At 43.4% G+C, this 17,120-nt stretch overlaps 1 protein-coding gene across 1 annotated transcript in view; it reads right to left on the reverse strand.

Moving 5' to 3' along the window:
• LOC118770496 (metallophosphoesterase domain-containing protein 1-like) overlaps positions 1-12,896 on the reverse strand; it is a 37,101-nt gene extending 24,205 nt beyond the window's left edge. Inside the window, exons 1-3 of the mRNA XM_036518214.1 lie at positions 12,746-12,896; positions 8,324-8,662; positions 6,711-6,892 (exon numbers count right to left, since the gene is read on the reverse strand). Of these exons, the coding sequence (XP_036374107.1) occupies positions 6,711-6,892; positions 8,324-8,487 (346 nt within the window). The 5' untranslated portion in view covers positions 8,488-8,662; positions 12,746-12,896. The remainder of the gene's footprint in view (positions 1-6,710; positions 6,893-8,323; positions 8,663-12,745) is intronic.
• Positions 12,897-17,120: the final 4,224 nt, after the last annotated feature.

Raw genomic sequence — 17,120 nt, forward strand, 5'->3', positions numbered from 1 at the left:
GCAAATTCAAATGCTGGTGCTTTAGCATGACAAAAAAATGTGCGTTTAACATATTCACTGCAGATCCATCAAGTGTCATCAGTATCTTCAGAACCTTCCTGGATGAACAACATGTCTATGCACATCAAGCCATGACGATATGAACACATCTTTCCTGGATGTACCCTACTGTAAACTCCTATTCAAATCACAGCAGCAACAAAAATGGCATCTCACGACTTCATTACACAAAAATGAACACAAGAAACAAAACCCTGATTCACTGCAATTTGAAAATCAATGACTCAGGTTGAAATGTATTTTTATTTTAAATAAACTGAGCTGTCAGACCGTGAATGGCTGTTCATCGTGTCTGACCATGAAAATTCTGGAATGATCCCCCTTAACAGTACATACACACACACACACACACATTGCACAGAGAGAGGGGCTCCTTACAGAGAGAGGGACTGACTGCACACAGATAAAGGGGTTTCCTGATAGCAGAGAAAGGGGTTTCTTACTCTCAATTTTTTTTAAATTTCCTGTAAACACAATATAAATTACATAAAATGGAGAAATACAAAAATTAACAAAACTTGACAGTCTTCTATGATGTTTTAAAAAGCTCAACGTCTCAATGTCCAAAAACCCAGAATCTTCTGTGATATCACTTAAGGGCTATAATCAGTAAGTGTTGTATGGTGTGCTAGGGATATTTCTGTAACTGTAACTTCACAGATAAGTTCACAGATTGTGTGGCAAGCACACTTTCTATTTTTTCATATTGAGGGAATTAATGATTGCCCTAAAAACATATGCAACAAAAATTACATTTTTACAAGGGATGTGTTTAACAACCTGTTTGTTAATGCCAGTTCATAAATGGAGCTCCCAATAGGTCTCTGAGGAGTGGTTCTGTTACATCTTCATTTGGATATTTCCAGTAAACATTTTTCCCCCAGTACCAGTTATATTAAATATATCCTCTTACAAGATGATATTAGCAGCACGTTTGGTGAGACTTTATTGCAGGGGAGTCCACAGGAAGCATCCGGGTCTCCCCACACTGTTTCATTTCTATGTGCCCCTGCTGCCACCGGGGGGGGGGGGGGGGATTACTGCACCAAGAGGGGAATTCCTCTGTACAGCGGGACTGCCAGACTGGAGCTCACTGTCACAGAGGCCTCCTGTGGAGATCCAGGGCCTCACTGGACACTCTCCATTGATACCGGGAGACATAGAAACAGAGGTGTGCTGGAGCCAACCTTCACTACATATACATTTGCATTTACATTACTGCCATTTCGCAGACACTCTTACCCAGAGCGACTTACGTATGGTTACAGTTTTATCCATTTATACAGTTGGATTTTTACTGAGGCAATTCTAGGTTAAGTACCTTGCCCAAGGGTACACAGCAGCAGTGTGATGGCAGGGAATCGAACTGGAAGCCTTTCGGTTACGAGTCCTGCTCCTTACCACTATGTTACACTGCTACCCAATATCTGAGGGAAGCAGAGAGGAGAGTGAGTGGTGGTGTTAACTCCTTCTGGAAATTTTACAGTGTTGTTTCCTAAAGATATACGTTTCATCTCTGGCAAAACTCACAACATAAAATGTGCTATGTGGAAAAACTCTGAATGCTGTGAATCAACGAGGATGAAAGGAGTCATGTAGGCAAAATCATTTGATAAATAATTTAGCTACTTAAAAGCAAGAAGTTGTGAAATGTTGCAAAATATGTGTAAGAAACAAACAGACATGGTTAAAAATGGCAAATTACTGTCTGCAGTCAAGTCACTAACAGACATGTCTTCAGTGCAGAGCTAGCCAGAACACTGAAGGGGACCAAAGCATAAATGGGGTTTATGGTGAAAACCTTGGAGGTGGATTCTCCATCCCTTGTCTGTGCCTTTGAGTTTGAGCTGGAGTGAACGTACACCGTTGCCACGGCAGCCTCTTCTCTCCTCCACCACTCTCACAAGCATGGAGCAGTCAGATAAAAAAAGGAAGCCGTGGCTAGGATGGCTCTACTCATGACAGCACTGGCAACATGCAATTCAGAACACTGGGTCAAATCAGAATCTTTATGAAGTGATTCTTCAAATTCTACCACAGAAAAATCTTAGAATTAATTCGAATATAGGGAAGTTTTCCCATCCACCTGGGATCCCATTTCAGATTTGGCACTTTTACAAAAAATTAATTTTCAACCATTCTAGCAATTCATCTGTCATGCTCTATCCATGATGGATTGTTCTTTTCAAACCCAGAGAGGCATTTAAACTGTTACTTTCCTTTCATTCAGAAAAATACATGAAAAAAAATGTACAGCCCCACTGACAACATTAGCACTCAAAACATTACACATGCAGCACTGAGATATTAAACACCTTGAGAAATCCACGATAAACGTTAATATTTTATGAATGCAAGCCAGCGTGCTGGTCCACACAACTGAGCCAAAAACGTATTTTTATTTATTTATTTATTTTTTTTTATATCTAAAACAGAACCAAAGTGATAATAATGTGGGTAGTGACCGTAAGGAGATGACTTCATCTGATTGGTCACGGGCCACCGTGTCCACCGTGCCCAGAAACGCCTGCTGATTTTCGCGAGGGATGCCACATGTGGTGCGCCACATGGGATTGTGGGAAAAAAAGTACACTACAACACTACAAAAGTGAGTGGGAGAAACAGGCAGTGCAGAAACGGGGGTTAAATTACATACACAATGGCAGCAAGTTTAGAAAAAGGCAGTCCATGGACTGTTGTTTGAACTTCGCCTAATAACTGAAGTGAAACAAATAGCCCTGAAAGATACCTAGATGTTAGATTCCTTGGCATTGATAAGCAGAGGCTAGAGATTTCCCCTCCGGGTAAAATGGAAACAGTTATTATATTGTATTGATTGTATTAATGTGTTAAATACCAACTCAAAAAAGGTTAAAGCAGAAACCTATATTTTGACAAAAATACACTAGAGAACAGAGTACGGCAGAAAACAGATACAAAAAAAACAAATGATGCATTCTCAAGGCTGCTGTCTCTCAAAATCCTTTTTGTTTTTAATGTTAAAAGCGTGTCAGGCTCTCTCATTAACACCCGGCAGCGAATTCCTCTGTTGAGTAAACACAACAGAACAACAAAATAACGGTAAGAGCACACAGGCACTTCAGGGGAGACGGTGAGAAGAAAAACTCTCATTAAACTTTCATTCCCATTGTGCACTGTGAGGCAAGTGAGGAAACACCGAGGCCCATTTCTCCCGTTTCAGAGAATGCTGGGATAGAGGCTGGGGCCATGGGGCGCGGTAGTCTAGTGGGCGGCACTGTAGCATAGTGGTTAAGGAGAAGGACTCGTAACTGAAAGGTTGCCGGTTCAATTCCTTGCTGAGAAACTGCTGCTGTACCCTTGGGCAAGGCACTTACCCCACAACTGCTTCAGTAAATATCCAGCTGTGTAAATGGATAACGTTGTGAAAAAACTGTAACTGATGTAAGTTGCTCTGGATAAGAGCATCTGCTAAATGCCAATAATGTAATATTTCATGTAATGAGCAGGTACATGACAGGTGTGACCCTTAGGTGAAGATGAGGGGGGATACTACAGAACAGCTATAGCAGAGGTACTATCCTCTCCATCACCACACACTTCATATCCATCTTCAGCAGTATCAAATCTATTATTCACAGTTGAAGGGGGGGGTGTGGCTGGATGGGACAGAAGAAGTCCTAAATTAAGTCCTGTTCTAGAAAGAGGGATCCTGTGAACTCTGACCCCCTTGAGGATTCTTTGAGACGAGAGTGGTTCCTGAACAGAGGAGAGCGCACGAAGAGTGAAGAGTTTTCTGTTATAATCCTGCTCCCAGTACAGGGAGATACACATCCAACAAGCCAGCCTGCTGCTCACCAGTTCCAGTCCCCGCTTCAACTCCGCGGAGAAACACTAACTCACTGAAGTCATCGTTCTGATCTCAAGCAGAGCTCTGCAGAGCACAAGTCCTGCTAGCACAGTATTTCTCATCGGGTGTCAGGTTTGAACCTGCGCAACGCAGTCTACTAGGTGTTAGGTTTGGTACCCGTCCAAAGGGCAGTGAATGGATCTTCACAGAGAGAGGAAATATCAGATTTCGATCCCCCCAGATGTGCGCTGGGTTATGAATACTTTAGTGAACGATGAAGCCGGTTTTGCATACGCTGCTCAGACTACGAGCAGAGATCCTTCGTTGTGATACGACTCTCTCCTACACCTCCTCAAGATCAAAAAAAATATGCTGCATCTCCCACTCCTCCAGCTCCCTCACAACCTCCAAAGGAGCTTCATCTCCAGCTTTCTCAGCCCTTCCAAAGGAGCTTCATCTCCAGCTTTCCTCGTCAGCTCTCTCACATCTTCCAAAGAGCCCGAGTCGCAAAGACACGTCTTCCAAAGAGCTTCCCTTTCAGCCTCACCATCCCATCTCAAAGCTTCTTCTGCTGTGGTACGGCAGTAACAGAGAAAGTGTGTGCGGAAAGGACTGCTGAGCTTTAAAATGCTAATGTGCTGCACACACCACAATTCGCAGCGGAACAGATTTATTTGGGGTAGAATACAAATACTGTAACCTTAAGTACTGAGTCACTGAGTAGTCTTCTCAACTTGCTTTAAAAAAAACGACCATAACGCTGTAGACTGCAGCTCAGAAAAAAATTCTTGTAAGAGCGTGTCCCTGCACACGTGTGCCTCATTCCTTGTGAAAGGGGACAAACTCTGAATGAACCTTATTTAAATGGTTTGAAATATGATATTTTAACAGGAACCACTTTTTTCCCCATGTCTGAATTTCTACACATAAACATAACTTCATATAACGTCAACTTAACAGAAAACCTGAGAGGGTCATGCCAAAGGTTGTTCTATTTCTCATAGACTGGCCCATTGATATATGTGCAAAGTACTATCACACCTGGGTGAGGCCCTGTGATTTTGTGCGATAACAGACTGTAAGATCAACATCAGCACAGGGGAAGAGAGGGAGGGACAGAGAGAAACAAAGACAGAGAGATATGGGGACCTAGCGCGATTCTGATCTCGAATTATGAGATGAGAAAAACGCCAAGAGCTCAGCTAACAGCTCCATGATGCAAATCATCCACAACCAAACAATGGAATGGGTCACTGACCTGGGAACAGCAGCACCAAACTTGGCATGGGACCAAACCATCTCACACACACACACACACACGCACACGCACACGCACACGCACACGCACACGCACACGCACACCGCTTCCACCAAAACCCATCACACAGCCCAGTACACACCATGACCACCACAAGCAACACCATCACACAGAGCAATTTTTACTGGTTACAGTTTTTACATGTAATCCATTTATACAGCTGGATATAGGCAATTGCGGATCAGGTACCTTTCCCAAAGTTACGGCAGCATTGCCCCAGCAGGGAATCGAACAAGTAACCCTTTGGTTACGAGCCCTGCTTCTTACCACTATGCCACACTGCTGCCACACCCTGGAGCTCAGGCTGCCATACCCAGGGCATACTCCCCCCTTCGGCGGAGCAGTGCCGTGCCGGCCTCCCCCCTCCACCACGTCTGCAGTCAGCACCAGCGCAGAGAAAAAGCTTTGAGCTGCTGCCACGAGCCACCAGGCCTTTCTGCTAAAAATAAGTGTTAAAAAGACAGAAGAGAAAGAGAGAACTGCGACAGCACCGAGCAGAGGTGTGAGATAATTCCTGAGAAAGTTCATCTGCTGTGCTTTCCGCACGCACGGAGACGTAGGTGTCGGAACACCAAAATAAATCAGATCTTTTTTACGATTTAAAAAAAAAAAAAACCAAATAAATATATAAAACGCAGGCTGTATTATTCATCCAAAAGAAAGCCACAAAGAGATCCAACATCCAACAGGAACTGAATCCAGCTTTATAAATATTTATACAGGGACGTGTGTATGCGTGTGAGGCAGAGTTACAGAAGGATGAGGTGCTGCGAGCGTGAGAGAATTTCCTCTCAAACGGGTCCTCGGTCTCCCCCCCCCCTTCATCAAGGGGGAAGAGGGCTGCGCTGCGCCCTTATCAGCTGTATCTCGCCCCCAAACAGGATTTCGGCTCCTGCACCCTGCTGGGTCACCCCGGGGAGGCTGAGCTACGGAGTCATACCCCACCCCCACCCCGCTCCCCAAAGCATTTCATCTGCTCATTTCCTGCTCCAACACATGCACAGTCAGAGGAAGTGGAAAAAAAAAACAGGGCAAGGAGGGGACCGATAACATCTCTGCACAGTGTGGTTATTAGCCTCACCACCCTGGGGCCAGAGGGGCACACGTTTGGTGGATTATGTGGGTTTGTAGCAGGACATGCTGTATAATGTGTTGGAATTAAGGTGCCTGTTCTGTAGCCACCGGGACAATTCTGATGAACAGGGGAACAGAAGACTGCTGTTGGAGCGGTTGGGGCTTTGGATTTACAGCCAGAGAGTTATGTATCAATGTTGTGAGCATCACTCTGCAATTATAGTTGATAGCAAGGTTATTCGCTTGAATGTAACCATTACAGTCTCAGGATGAAGCACAGTGTCCTCACACAAGCGCTGTACTCTCTCAGTGAAACATAATCCTTGCACTGTCTGAATGGACCTTGTGTCTTGACTACGTGGCCGCAGCTGCTGCCCGGATTTGAGACGTATTCTGCACCGAACGCCAGCAGAAACCCTCAGTTCTTACCGAGCCAGTCGTTGAACTTCTTGACCTCGCTGGGCAGGCCGAGCTCGGTGAAGTCTCCGGCGTGGATGAAGACGTCTCCGAAGGGCATCTGGATGGCGTCCGTGCGGGAGTGGGTGTCCGAGATGCAGACGAAACGGGTGTACCCGGGTGGCTTCGGGGTGTCGTGGGGCAGGGGGTCCACCCTACGACACAGTGCGGCAGACATTTAACAGTGTGGGGAGAGGAACCTGTAAAAGGACAGACTGGTCTTTTTTCCCCCCAGTCAATCAGGGCAAATAACCACGAAAAACCCTTTCATGTGTATTATCACCACAGAGCCTGCTCAAATGTTGAGCTCCTCTTGTTATTAATAACCTCATTTCCTGTAAAGCAATCCTATCAACGATTTGTATTGTTGTAGAACAAAAAAAAAAAAAAAAAAAGTTCAAACTCTGCTAGAGCAAAGCCAAACCCATTTGTATCCAAGCACAAAAAGGCCTTGAGGGTTTCTTCAGAGCGTCCGAAGAACACATAGCTATTATCTGCTCACATCTACTTCAATGTTATAATCTGTGACTCACTGAGGACAACAAAGTGCAATATTATGCCACTCTTTTGGACCGTTTAAGTGAACAGAAGGCAGAAGAACACGCTTATTGTGCAGGGCTGTGCTTTCCCAGTGCTGCTCTCTCACCGAGAGAGAGTCGTCTGGTGGGAGTTTGCAGAGCTGGAGCCGATAAAGCCCCAGCGGGGGGTCCTGAGGGATCTGGCACTGCCCGCTTCTGATTCTGCCCGTTCAGCCCACATCACACAGGTATCCCCCCCCCGCCCCAGCAGCAGCAGCGGGGGGGGCGGGGGAACAGCCGGAACAGCAGCACAAAGACAGAGATACGCTGCCGGGCTTAACATACTGTACTGGCACCAGGAGACAGAGGACGGATGAGCGACACAGGACACAGAGAAGCAGAGAGGGGTCTTAAGAGTTTTACCGGATGAGACACAGAAACACAGGCATATGTCCACATGATGGGACTGGAACAGCAGCACAAAGACAGGGCTTAACATACTGTTCTGGCACCAGGACAGAGAGAAAGACTGAGTGACACAGAGAGACAGAGCGGATCACACAGGTATCCTCCCTGCACGCGGCAGGGGGGAGGGAGGGAGTACAACTGGAAGAGCATCACCAAGACAAGGCTTAACATACTGTTCTGACACAAGGAGAGAGAGAGAGACAGGCTGAGCAACATGGCACGCAGAGGTACAGAGGTACTTACAGTCTTACCAGACAAGATATAGAGAGACAGACATGTCCACATGAGGGGAAAGGAATGGAGTGAATGCCGGGGTAGGAGTCTTGCATTTGCGTGCATGTGTCAGTTTGGGTGGCATTGAGCAGTATTACTGCGTTTTTGTGGATTTGAGGTACTGGTCTACTGTACTCAGACTCCCTGGGCTGGGAGCGTTGTTTGCCTGGTCTGACACGTTTCCTCATTTAACTTTGATGGACACACTTTGGTTCTCTTGTGCCGGAAGTCAGTCAGGGTAAGAACATCTACTAAATGAATGTGACGTAATGCAATGTGATGTAATGTAATGCGTTCGTGTGGATTCGAGGGGAGAATGACTCTTACATGTGCACGTGTGGGGGCTGGAAGCGGCCCTGGTTGATGTTGTAGAAGGTGAAGGCCTGGGTGGGGTTGGCGCTGTACTCGTCCACCTCCACCGCCACTCTGGCCCCGCGCTGCTGCTGCTGCTGCCGGCGGGCGGCCATGATCTCCGACAGGGTGAAGGCCATCGCTCCGGGCAGAGCGGGTGGGGCGGAGCTGGGAGGGGGCGCGAGGCGGGAGGGGCGTGTCTCTGAGGACCACGGCGTCTTCACTGGCTGACTCCCCGCTCACCCTCCCTACGGACGCACACAGCGAGCGTCCCTCCCCTCCATCCCTCGCCTCTGCTGCTCCCCCGTCACACACCTGCAAGCACAGCGGAGACACGGAGCAGAACCAGCTGACAGCTAATCTCTTTGTGTTGGATTGGCTTTATTTAATATCACTTAGGAAGATTCCGCTGCACGCAGTTTGTGTGTGTGTGTGTGTGTGTGTGTGTGTGTGTGTTGGCGTGTTTGCAGGAAGGAGGTGGTACCCACACAGCTCAGGGAACTCATTAGACATCTTTCCACCCCAGTGACTTGATGAATATTCTGGAGTTTGATATAGGGGGGCGGGGTTGGGGGGGGGGGGGTGTATCACGGAACAATGCGATCCAGCAGGGGACCACGCAGCAAGGAAAATAATCATTTGGACAAATGATTACAATTGCCACCGGGGGGAGGGGGAACAGGCACATCTTGTGCTCCAGTTCTCAAGTTCACCTGCACCCCCTAATTAACGAAGACGTCTCCTGCAACGAGGCAAGCCTCACCTCAAGAACACCTGACATCCTGCCTCTGGAAAGCTTCACAGTGACAAAAGGAAACTCCAACTGTACGTGCTGCAGTGAGGCCCATCCGACAGCCGGGACCGTTACCCAGCAATTACTCACTGGCACTACCGTGGCTTTAAGTGTGCCTTAGACCTGAGACTCTCTGTAGTGTGGTTACATTTAAACAACACAAACTGATTTTAGGCATAAGCATTTACATAACATAAGCATGTCACTTATTTAAGGCGTGAAAGTTGAAATATCTGAACAATAAAAATGGTTTTAAACAATTATACATAATACACTACAACTGCACACTAGACTAAACATGGGAAATATTAATTTAGGCCTGCCTGTATGCATGTTACAATGAGAGAAAAAAAAAACAATGGGCTAACAAAACTTACAAATAGCCAAAAATAGCCTCCACAAAAGAAACAAATTAAGAACAGATTTTGCCTGAATTTTATAATTCAAAGACAAGGCAAGATCAGTGTAAGAAAAGAAATGAATTATACACAATTGTACGTGATTATATGAAATAAAACTCTGAAGGGGTTTATGCATTTCAAAGCTGAGGGAGCAGGCAGATACAGTGAATAGTTTTAGGATAAGAATAACTTTGTACAGACAGAAATGCCCTTTTCAAACTTCAGAACAAAGCAACTGAAAAGATAGCAGGTGCTGAGCCCTCTAAAATAGGACCATTGACCAAAAAAAAAGTAGGCTGGTATGTTGCAAAATACACTTATAAAACTGGCAAGTCTTGAGACAACAGTTATGATTATATAGCTGTAATTTTAGCTATGCTTGGTTGTATGAGCAGGAAGTAATTACACCTTCCATTGATTTGAAATTCTGCACTTCAGACTGGCACAATAATGTTAAACATGCACATCAAAGAAATAGCATGAGCAGAAAAACATACATCTTTCACAGCAGCAGAATAATGCAAATTTAAAAGAAAATGCCATCAGACTGACAACCTCGGTAGTTCTAGCGCTGACCACAGAAAAAATGGATTTCTGGGTCTCACAATACTTTATGCAGTTTGTACAGAACTTGAGTTGTCCTAATTTCAGTTGTATTAAACGCACTACATATGTAAACCCCGATTTAAACACTGTCAGGATTCCTTTGCCTAAGATTTGGCTTACTACACGGGAAACCTTAAAACAAGGAGATTCACCAACAAGGTTGCGGCCTTTGCTCTGATTGGTCAGAGACTTCCATTAGATAGGTAACTGCATTGCTTTGTTGCTTTGGGTGCCAGTCGGCGGCTGCATGTTCACCAAATTGGCATCACTAACCCCTCAGGATGGTGGATCTACAGGCAGCAAGTGTAGCATAGGGGTCAATGAGCAGGACTCGTAAACTGAAAGGTTGCTGGTTCAACTCCCCACTGGGGCACTGCTGCTGTACCGTTGGGCGAGGTACTTCACCCAGAATAGCCTATGTAAGTCGCTCTGGATCAGAGCATCTGCTAAATGCCAGTAATGCGATGTAATGTAACGACCAGGTGAGGACAGCAGAGCCCTTGGTGAATCTGAGATGAGCATGAGCCTTCATGTCTGATGGCTGTGTCATCTCCTGTGCTTAGTAGTCCTGGCAGAATCACAGCCAGATCACACATACAGGCTCTTTCTGTTCGGTGGCAGCGCCTTCTCTTTCTCTCTCTGTCTCATTAACTCCTCGCTGTCTTGCAGCATAAGCTGCTGCCTCTCTTTTGTCAATGGAGCCAAACCTTCGCGGGGAGGCATCTTAGGGGCGTTTAAAACTGATAACAAACATTTGTTTTTCAAACAGAATAATCCTCCACACAAAGGGCACGTATTGGGCATGGCAAAGACATTTAGACAGACATGAGAATTTTTTTTCCCCATAAAATATTATTCATTGACATTCTTACTTTAAAGGCGCTTTTTCCTGGGGGTGTTTCAAAAGCAGACAGTGCCAGCAGTGTTCAATTTCTCCCTGTCAATGACCGTCCGCTGATGATGTGATCTGAACTTACCTTTCTGTCTCATGTTGTTGAGTGTCTCTACAGACTTTTACAAAGAACAAGAGAGAGTGCAGGGGATAAAACTGCTGATAAAAGTTAAATTCTACACAACTTCAAGGAAAAGAAAAACAGCAGCATGAGAGGACAAGGCCAGCAGGTTAAAACCTCTACCATAGCCATTTCCCCGCTTAGGCGAAGTTCTGACTGTAAAAGCCCAGCGGACTGATAAAGAGCATTTGGTGAAAGAGTGTGCACAGACGGACAGATAAACAAATATCTCTCATAGAAACACACACTGTGACACACAGTCTCTCTTTCTGTTTTCCTCTCCCTCTCGCAAGCACAAACACACTCACACACGCAAACACACACACACATCTGTATGTTTAATCTGCGCGCTGATACAACCTGGTCAGTTTTCTAAGACTAAATGACAGACCAACCTGCCCCCCCACCATAAAAAATACCATAAAAGCCAAAAAACATACACCAACAGCAACCCCTTTTTCAATGTTCAACTGCATTCAAGTTATGATGCCCCTGGCATTCTGGAGTCTCTACATAGAGGAAGAACACACCATTCTGAAATGTAACTACACGGTCACGTCCCCATATACTGTCCAGGGCGCTAAGCAAATGTAAGTACTGCTTCTCTTTATCCGAGTCCCTCTGTATTACTGCAGTGCATAATTATTAACGTTATATTTATGTAACATCATACGTGCTATATACTGAAATAGAAAGATGTATTCTGCACAATCCCTTTAAGTCCAGTTAGACTACAGACTCCAATCGCTCCTGCAAATAGTAATTACTTGTATTTTTCTAACCTGTGTACCATTATTGGGCATACAGGGCTCTATAAATCAAATTTTAAAATTTTCAGAAAAGTAACATTATTATTCCTCACTATACAGATGCAACACATACATACAGCCTACATATAGACACGCGAACCGGTTAAGGTAGGTTTCAGATATATTTATATATTTAAATCTAAACATTTACTTTATTCCGTTATTAGGCACTTTGTGATTTTTACCGCAACAGTGACGTTACGTTGAGTATGAGTAGAGAAATGAGTATAGAAATTAGAGAGAGTAGTATAGAAATCTAAACATTTACTTTATTCCGTTATTAGGCACTTTGTGATTTTTTACCGCAACAGTGACGTTACGTTGAGTATGAGTAGAGAAATGAGTATAGAAATTTGTAAGAAACTGGTGCGGGAAAATATATTCACAAAAGTTAACACGTGTTATTACGTGCTGTGCGAGTACTGCGGTTTAAATGTGAGACAAGTTAGCAACTAGAAATATTGGCAATAAGTTTTAACTTGAATTCTTGGTTACACATAACGCACTCACGGACGCTTCTTCAAAAGTCTTCCGGCACCGGCTATCGCAATATTTCCTACGGTGCCCAAAATGAATTCGGGTGCTCGCTGCTTTAATTTGCCATACTTTTTGTTGATCCTAACTAAAAATTAAATATTGATTTTTCTAAACCATGCAATTCAGTGGCATGTCAAACCAACGCTGCAAAAAATATTAGGTATGTACAAACAGTCGACGGTTACAACGAATGGAAACAATACAGCAGGCACTCGGAGGCGGTCTAATCTTACACCAACCTGGCTCTTCGGAAGCTGTTGGAGAATCTCGGATCGAGCCTTCACAGAGGAGCACCTTGCACGCCTCTCCGTTAAGAGACAGCGCCGTTTGTGAATCGGTGCGGCTGAGTGCGCTCACGCTCGCAGACGTTCGGGAGTCTGAGACACTCCCCCTTCGTGCGCTCCCGTCTCTCGATCTTTCCGCCTCCTTTTATCTGCTCTTCCGGATTATTTGGACAGTTTAAACTCGTAACCTGTTGTGATTACCGAACTAATGTCTAACCAATGTGTGCTGTCCTGTGGTCTCCCAGGACCCACAGGATGATCTGAGTCGTTTTGCCCTATTCCATTGTTACGCATGGAGTGGAGTTGTTCCCCCATTTTTTGTTGATGGATTGCTTAAAGGATAAGAAATATTGGGCTGCAGGTGATAATATTACTTAACGATTACCATTAACAGTGTTTGCTGGTATTTCTCGAGTATGGTATGTTTATATTTCGGAATCTAATGTACTTTCACAGCTAAATGTTGATTTAGAGACCTTTACCCAGTAAATGCGACGCAATTCCTGCAAAGGTCAGGTTTACCTGTTTCCAGGTCTGAACACCTGGGCGCTGTGCTACTGGAGCCACCCAAATTAGCGTGTCCACACCTCCGTGAAGGAAGGACCGTTGCGTAAAGAAGCTGTAGAGTTGTCAAAAGTTTAAATAAAATACCCATGACATCCACGTAAGCTACCATATGAACAGTAAATAATGAGCTCCAGTTTCTTCAAATCATTAAAATTCTCCCTCAAAATATCCAAATACGATCCCCTTCACCACACTGCATAATACAATCAAGCAAATATAATTTCATTTTAATTATGCTTTACTTATTTGTACTGCAACAAAAACACCATGAACAGCACTGTGCCCTTATTTTATTGAACAGTTATTGTATATGTCCCAGATGCTAAATGCTGCATTAGCGCTGACAGAAAGCAGTTAAAAACTGTTTCAATTGTTTAAAGCACAGCACCTGGTACACCAGACGATATGTTTTTGGTGTGATTTTTTTAATTTGCATACCATTTCGTGTGCTTGCGCCACCTCCTGGGCATAAAGAAGCAGTACAGTTGATGCTGATCAAATAAAAAATCAGTTGAGAATCTAGTGCAATATACTCATAATGAACACACACACACACTTTGGTATATGACAGTGGCGTTTGTAATCAAAGTGTGATCAGTGTATGAGGCTGCAGATATAGCACTTCTCACATGTGTGTTATTAGAAAACTTTTTTACCCTCACTTGCACTGTTTGAATAACGGAATTTTGTGACTGTGGTTAAAACATGCAATGAAAGACTCAGTCATTTTTTAAGCGCAGTAGATTATATAGCGACCAAGTGTTATTGTCACTATATAAATATTGCCAACCATTTATGTGACTATATTCACCAGAATTGTATTAAAGTAAAGATAAATTAATGATTGTATTTACTCTGTGTACTGCAATAAGGAGACAGAAAGGTAGGTGTGTGTGTGTGTGTGTGTGTGCGCGCGCGCGTGCAGTCGGGGAGGGTCCTATCTATTAGAAGTTTAATCTGCAGGTCTGACATTTTCAGCCACCAGTAGATTATGCCAATCATATCCTATATCAAAAGGAATAAAAATCAGACTTAGCTGATTTTTTTTTTTTTCGTTCTGTTACAATTACATCACCAGGTAAAGTTAATTAAACTCTACAAAAGAGATCTGGAGCTTGCTACTTAGTAAAAACACAGTGTTTGCTCATGATATACACACAATGTAAAGTGAGTGGGAGCAGGATAAATCTATTTATTACTGCACGATCAAAACAAAAATCAGGGCAACGACACAAGATCCAGTTTTGAAAGATTTATTATTAAAGTGAGATCTTAACAATAGTTTCTTTTTTGACCTACTTTGCTGTTTAAGTTTTAATTTAAATATCCGGTGCTTCTCTTTTGAATAGAAAATGAACCAGTGGGTTCATGAAGAGACAGGCTTACATAAATTTGGTAAAGGAGTACTCACTTTTGTTTGTTTTTGAGAATAGCATGACAGTACCATTACAAGCATGTCATTTAATAATACAGGTCCTTTTCTTTCCCTGTCTAATCCTTCTAATAAGGTAAATATTAACTTAACAGTCAAACTGAAAAAATAGCTAACATTTGTACATCATTTACACATTGGTAATCATAAAGCTTACAAAGTCATCAGCAGCAAGCTACAATTTTATGTCTTGGTTTGAATCTCCGTTGCAGTGAAGAGAACAGGTTTGGGGTTGCAGGGGGTGGGTGGGGTGTGGGGAGGGGCCATGGCTCACCGCTTTGGGTATGAGGGCAGGGATTCTGAGGGGAAATACATTCTGGTTCCACTCACATGAAGAACACAGAGAGGGCCCTGTACCCTCAGTGAGTCTTAAATGTTATACCTTTTCTCTTAACATTAACATCTAGCACATGTTGGAAAAAAAGTGTCACAAGGTCTTTCAAGAAATACAAGTAACATCACTTAATATAACAACTTCATAAGCATTTATGACTATTCAAACCTACATATGACCCCTGACATAAATTTAGTATTGTTAGGGGTTTTTTTATTACAAGGTATGAATATTCATTTATCTCATGAGTAACATGTAGGCCGCTTAAGCCCCACAACAAATGAAACGACAGATTTTGTCAGGAATGCCAGTGAAGACTTTACGTAAAAGGAACCACAAAGAACATAAAAGCAAATTGAGATTACAAACATAACACTGATGGAGAGCCATTCAGCTGCAGTACAAAAGAGTCAGTGGGTCAATGCACAATACTTTATGTGGGAGACAATTTAGAAAATAAAAACACGGTGAAACAAGCTTCAGGCAGTCCGGTATTGTTAATCTGTGATTTGGGCACAGTGACCTTTAATTGAACCTTGAATTACTCTGGATCTGAATATGACATTTGAGGATTTATAGAATCTCTTCTGAAAAGCTGGAGATAAAATAATATAAAAGAATGAATAAAATAATAAGTGCTTGTGAAAACCAAATAAAATATGTTAGCTTCATTCCTTTTTGTATCTCCAGCCCAGAAATATTTGAACATTGTTTCTCAGCCTTTTCTCTGTTGTCACCGAACAATATTTATCTGTATCATTTACTGATGATGTGTCCTGATAGCCTAAGTTTCTCTTCAGAATGCACACTCAGTCCGTCCTTTATATTACACAAAACAGTTAGCATCATGCTATAGTATGCACAATGCATGCTATCTCCAGGATATCTCGCCACCCTCTGGGTATTTCTGACTTTTTCTTGAAATCAGCTGTAACACTGGATGATGGTGCAATTAATCATTTATCAAACCCTGACATATAAGAAAGGCATAAATTTGGGAGAGTGTGAAGACTCATGGTTGCTGAGGGTCCCCACTGCAGAATCTGTGTAAATGCCACTGCTTACCACTACACTGCTAACATGCTCCTGATAAACAGTCAGGGGCTATACCTAATGAAGAGAGGGCCAACAGCATTTTTCCAAACACATAGTACACCCTTAGTGAAATCAATATTAACTCCAACACCAAACGTCCTCACCTCACACAGAGGGAAGGTGTGGGACTGGAATTAAGTAAGTGGTGATACAAGGCACATGGGATGACCATATTATAACATTAACTCAATATCAGAACAGTAAAATGAAACTCATGGAAAACGTTATGACAAAATGCTCGTGGCCCCCGCTAGTCCTCTGCTTGACTCCCTTGTGTTTTCAGAGAATCAGTCACTTTGGGTATGAACTATGAACATTTTCATACGGGCTGAATACAGATCTTCATTCTTCTGTTGCTGTCTCCAACTGTATACATCTCAGTTACAGACACGCTTTGATGCAATTTTCCCCACACATAGACATGCCTCTAATCAGGGCCTAAATATGGTGGTACAGTACAGTGTGTGTGTAATGTTCATATGAAAAGCCTGCAGTTTAAAATGGCTTAGAGTGACTAGAGGTAAGGAGAGCCACAGATAACAAATACAAGATGTCCTTGACTGTAACGTGACCTCACTCTACAAAGCAAAGAGAAGAAGTGCCTCGCTATACAATGTAGGACAAGAAGGAATACATGCACACATGTAAACACACACACACACACACACACAAACTACAAACGCACACACGCTTACACTCTCTGAACCACTTTCTCTCAACAAATTGTCTCATAATTTGCACATCTCTACAGAAATACATTCTCGGGATATCTCCATCACGAATATTACTTCACTCTTGACTCAATGAAACATTTGTCTTGAAATCATTAGTCTTGAAGGGAGTTCAATATATACGAAGAACTACATTACACTGAACTACACTGAATTTAATAAAAATTTTGC

The sequence above is a fragment of the Megalops cyprinoides genome, chromosome 23 (assembly GCF_013368585.1).
Source record: "Megalops cyprinoides isolate fMegCyp1 chromosome 23, fMegCyp1.pri, whole genome shotgun sequence".
In the NCBI taxonomy this organism is placed as follows: Eukaryota; Metazoa; Chordata; class Actinopteri; order Elopiformes; family Megalopidae; genus Megalops; species Megalops cyprinoides.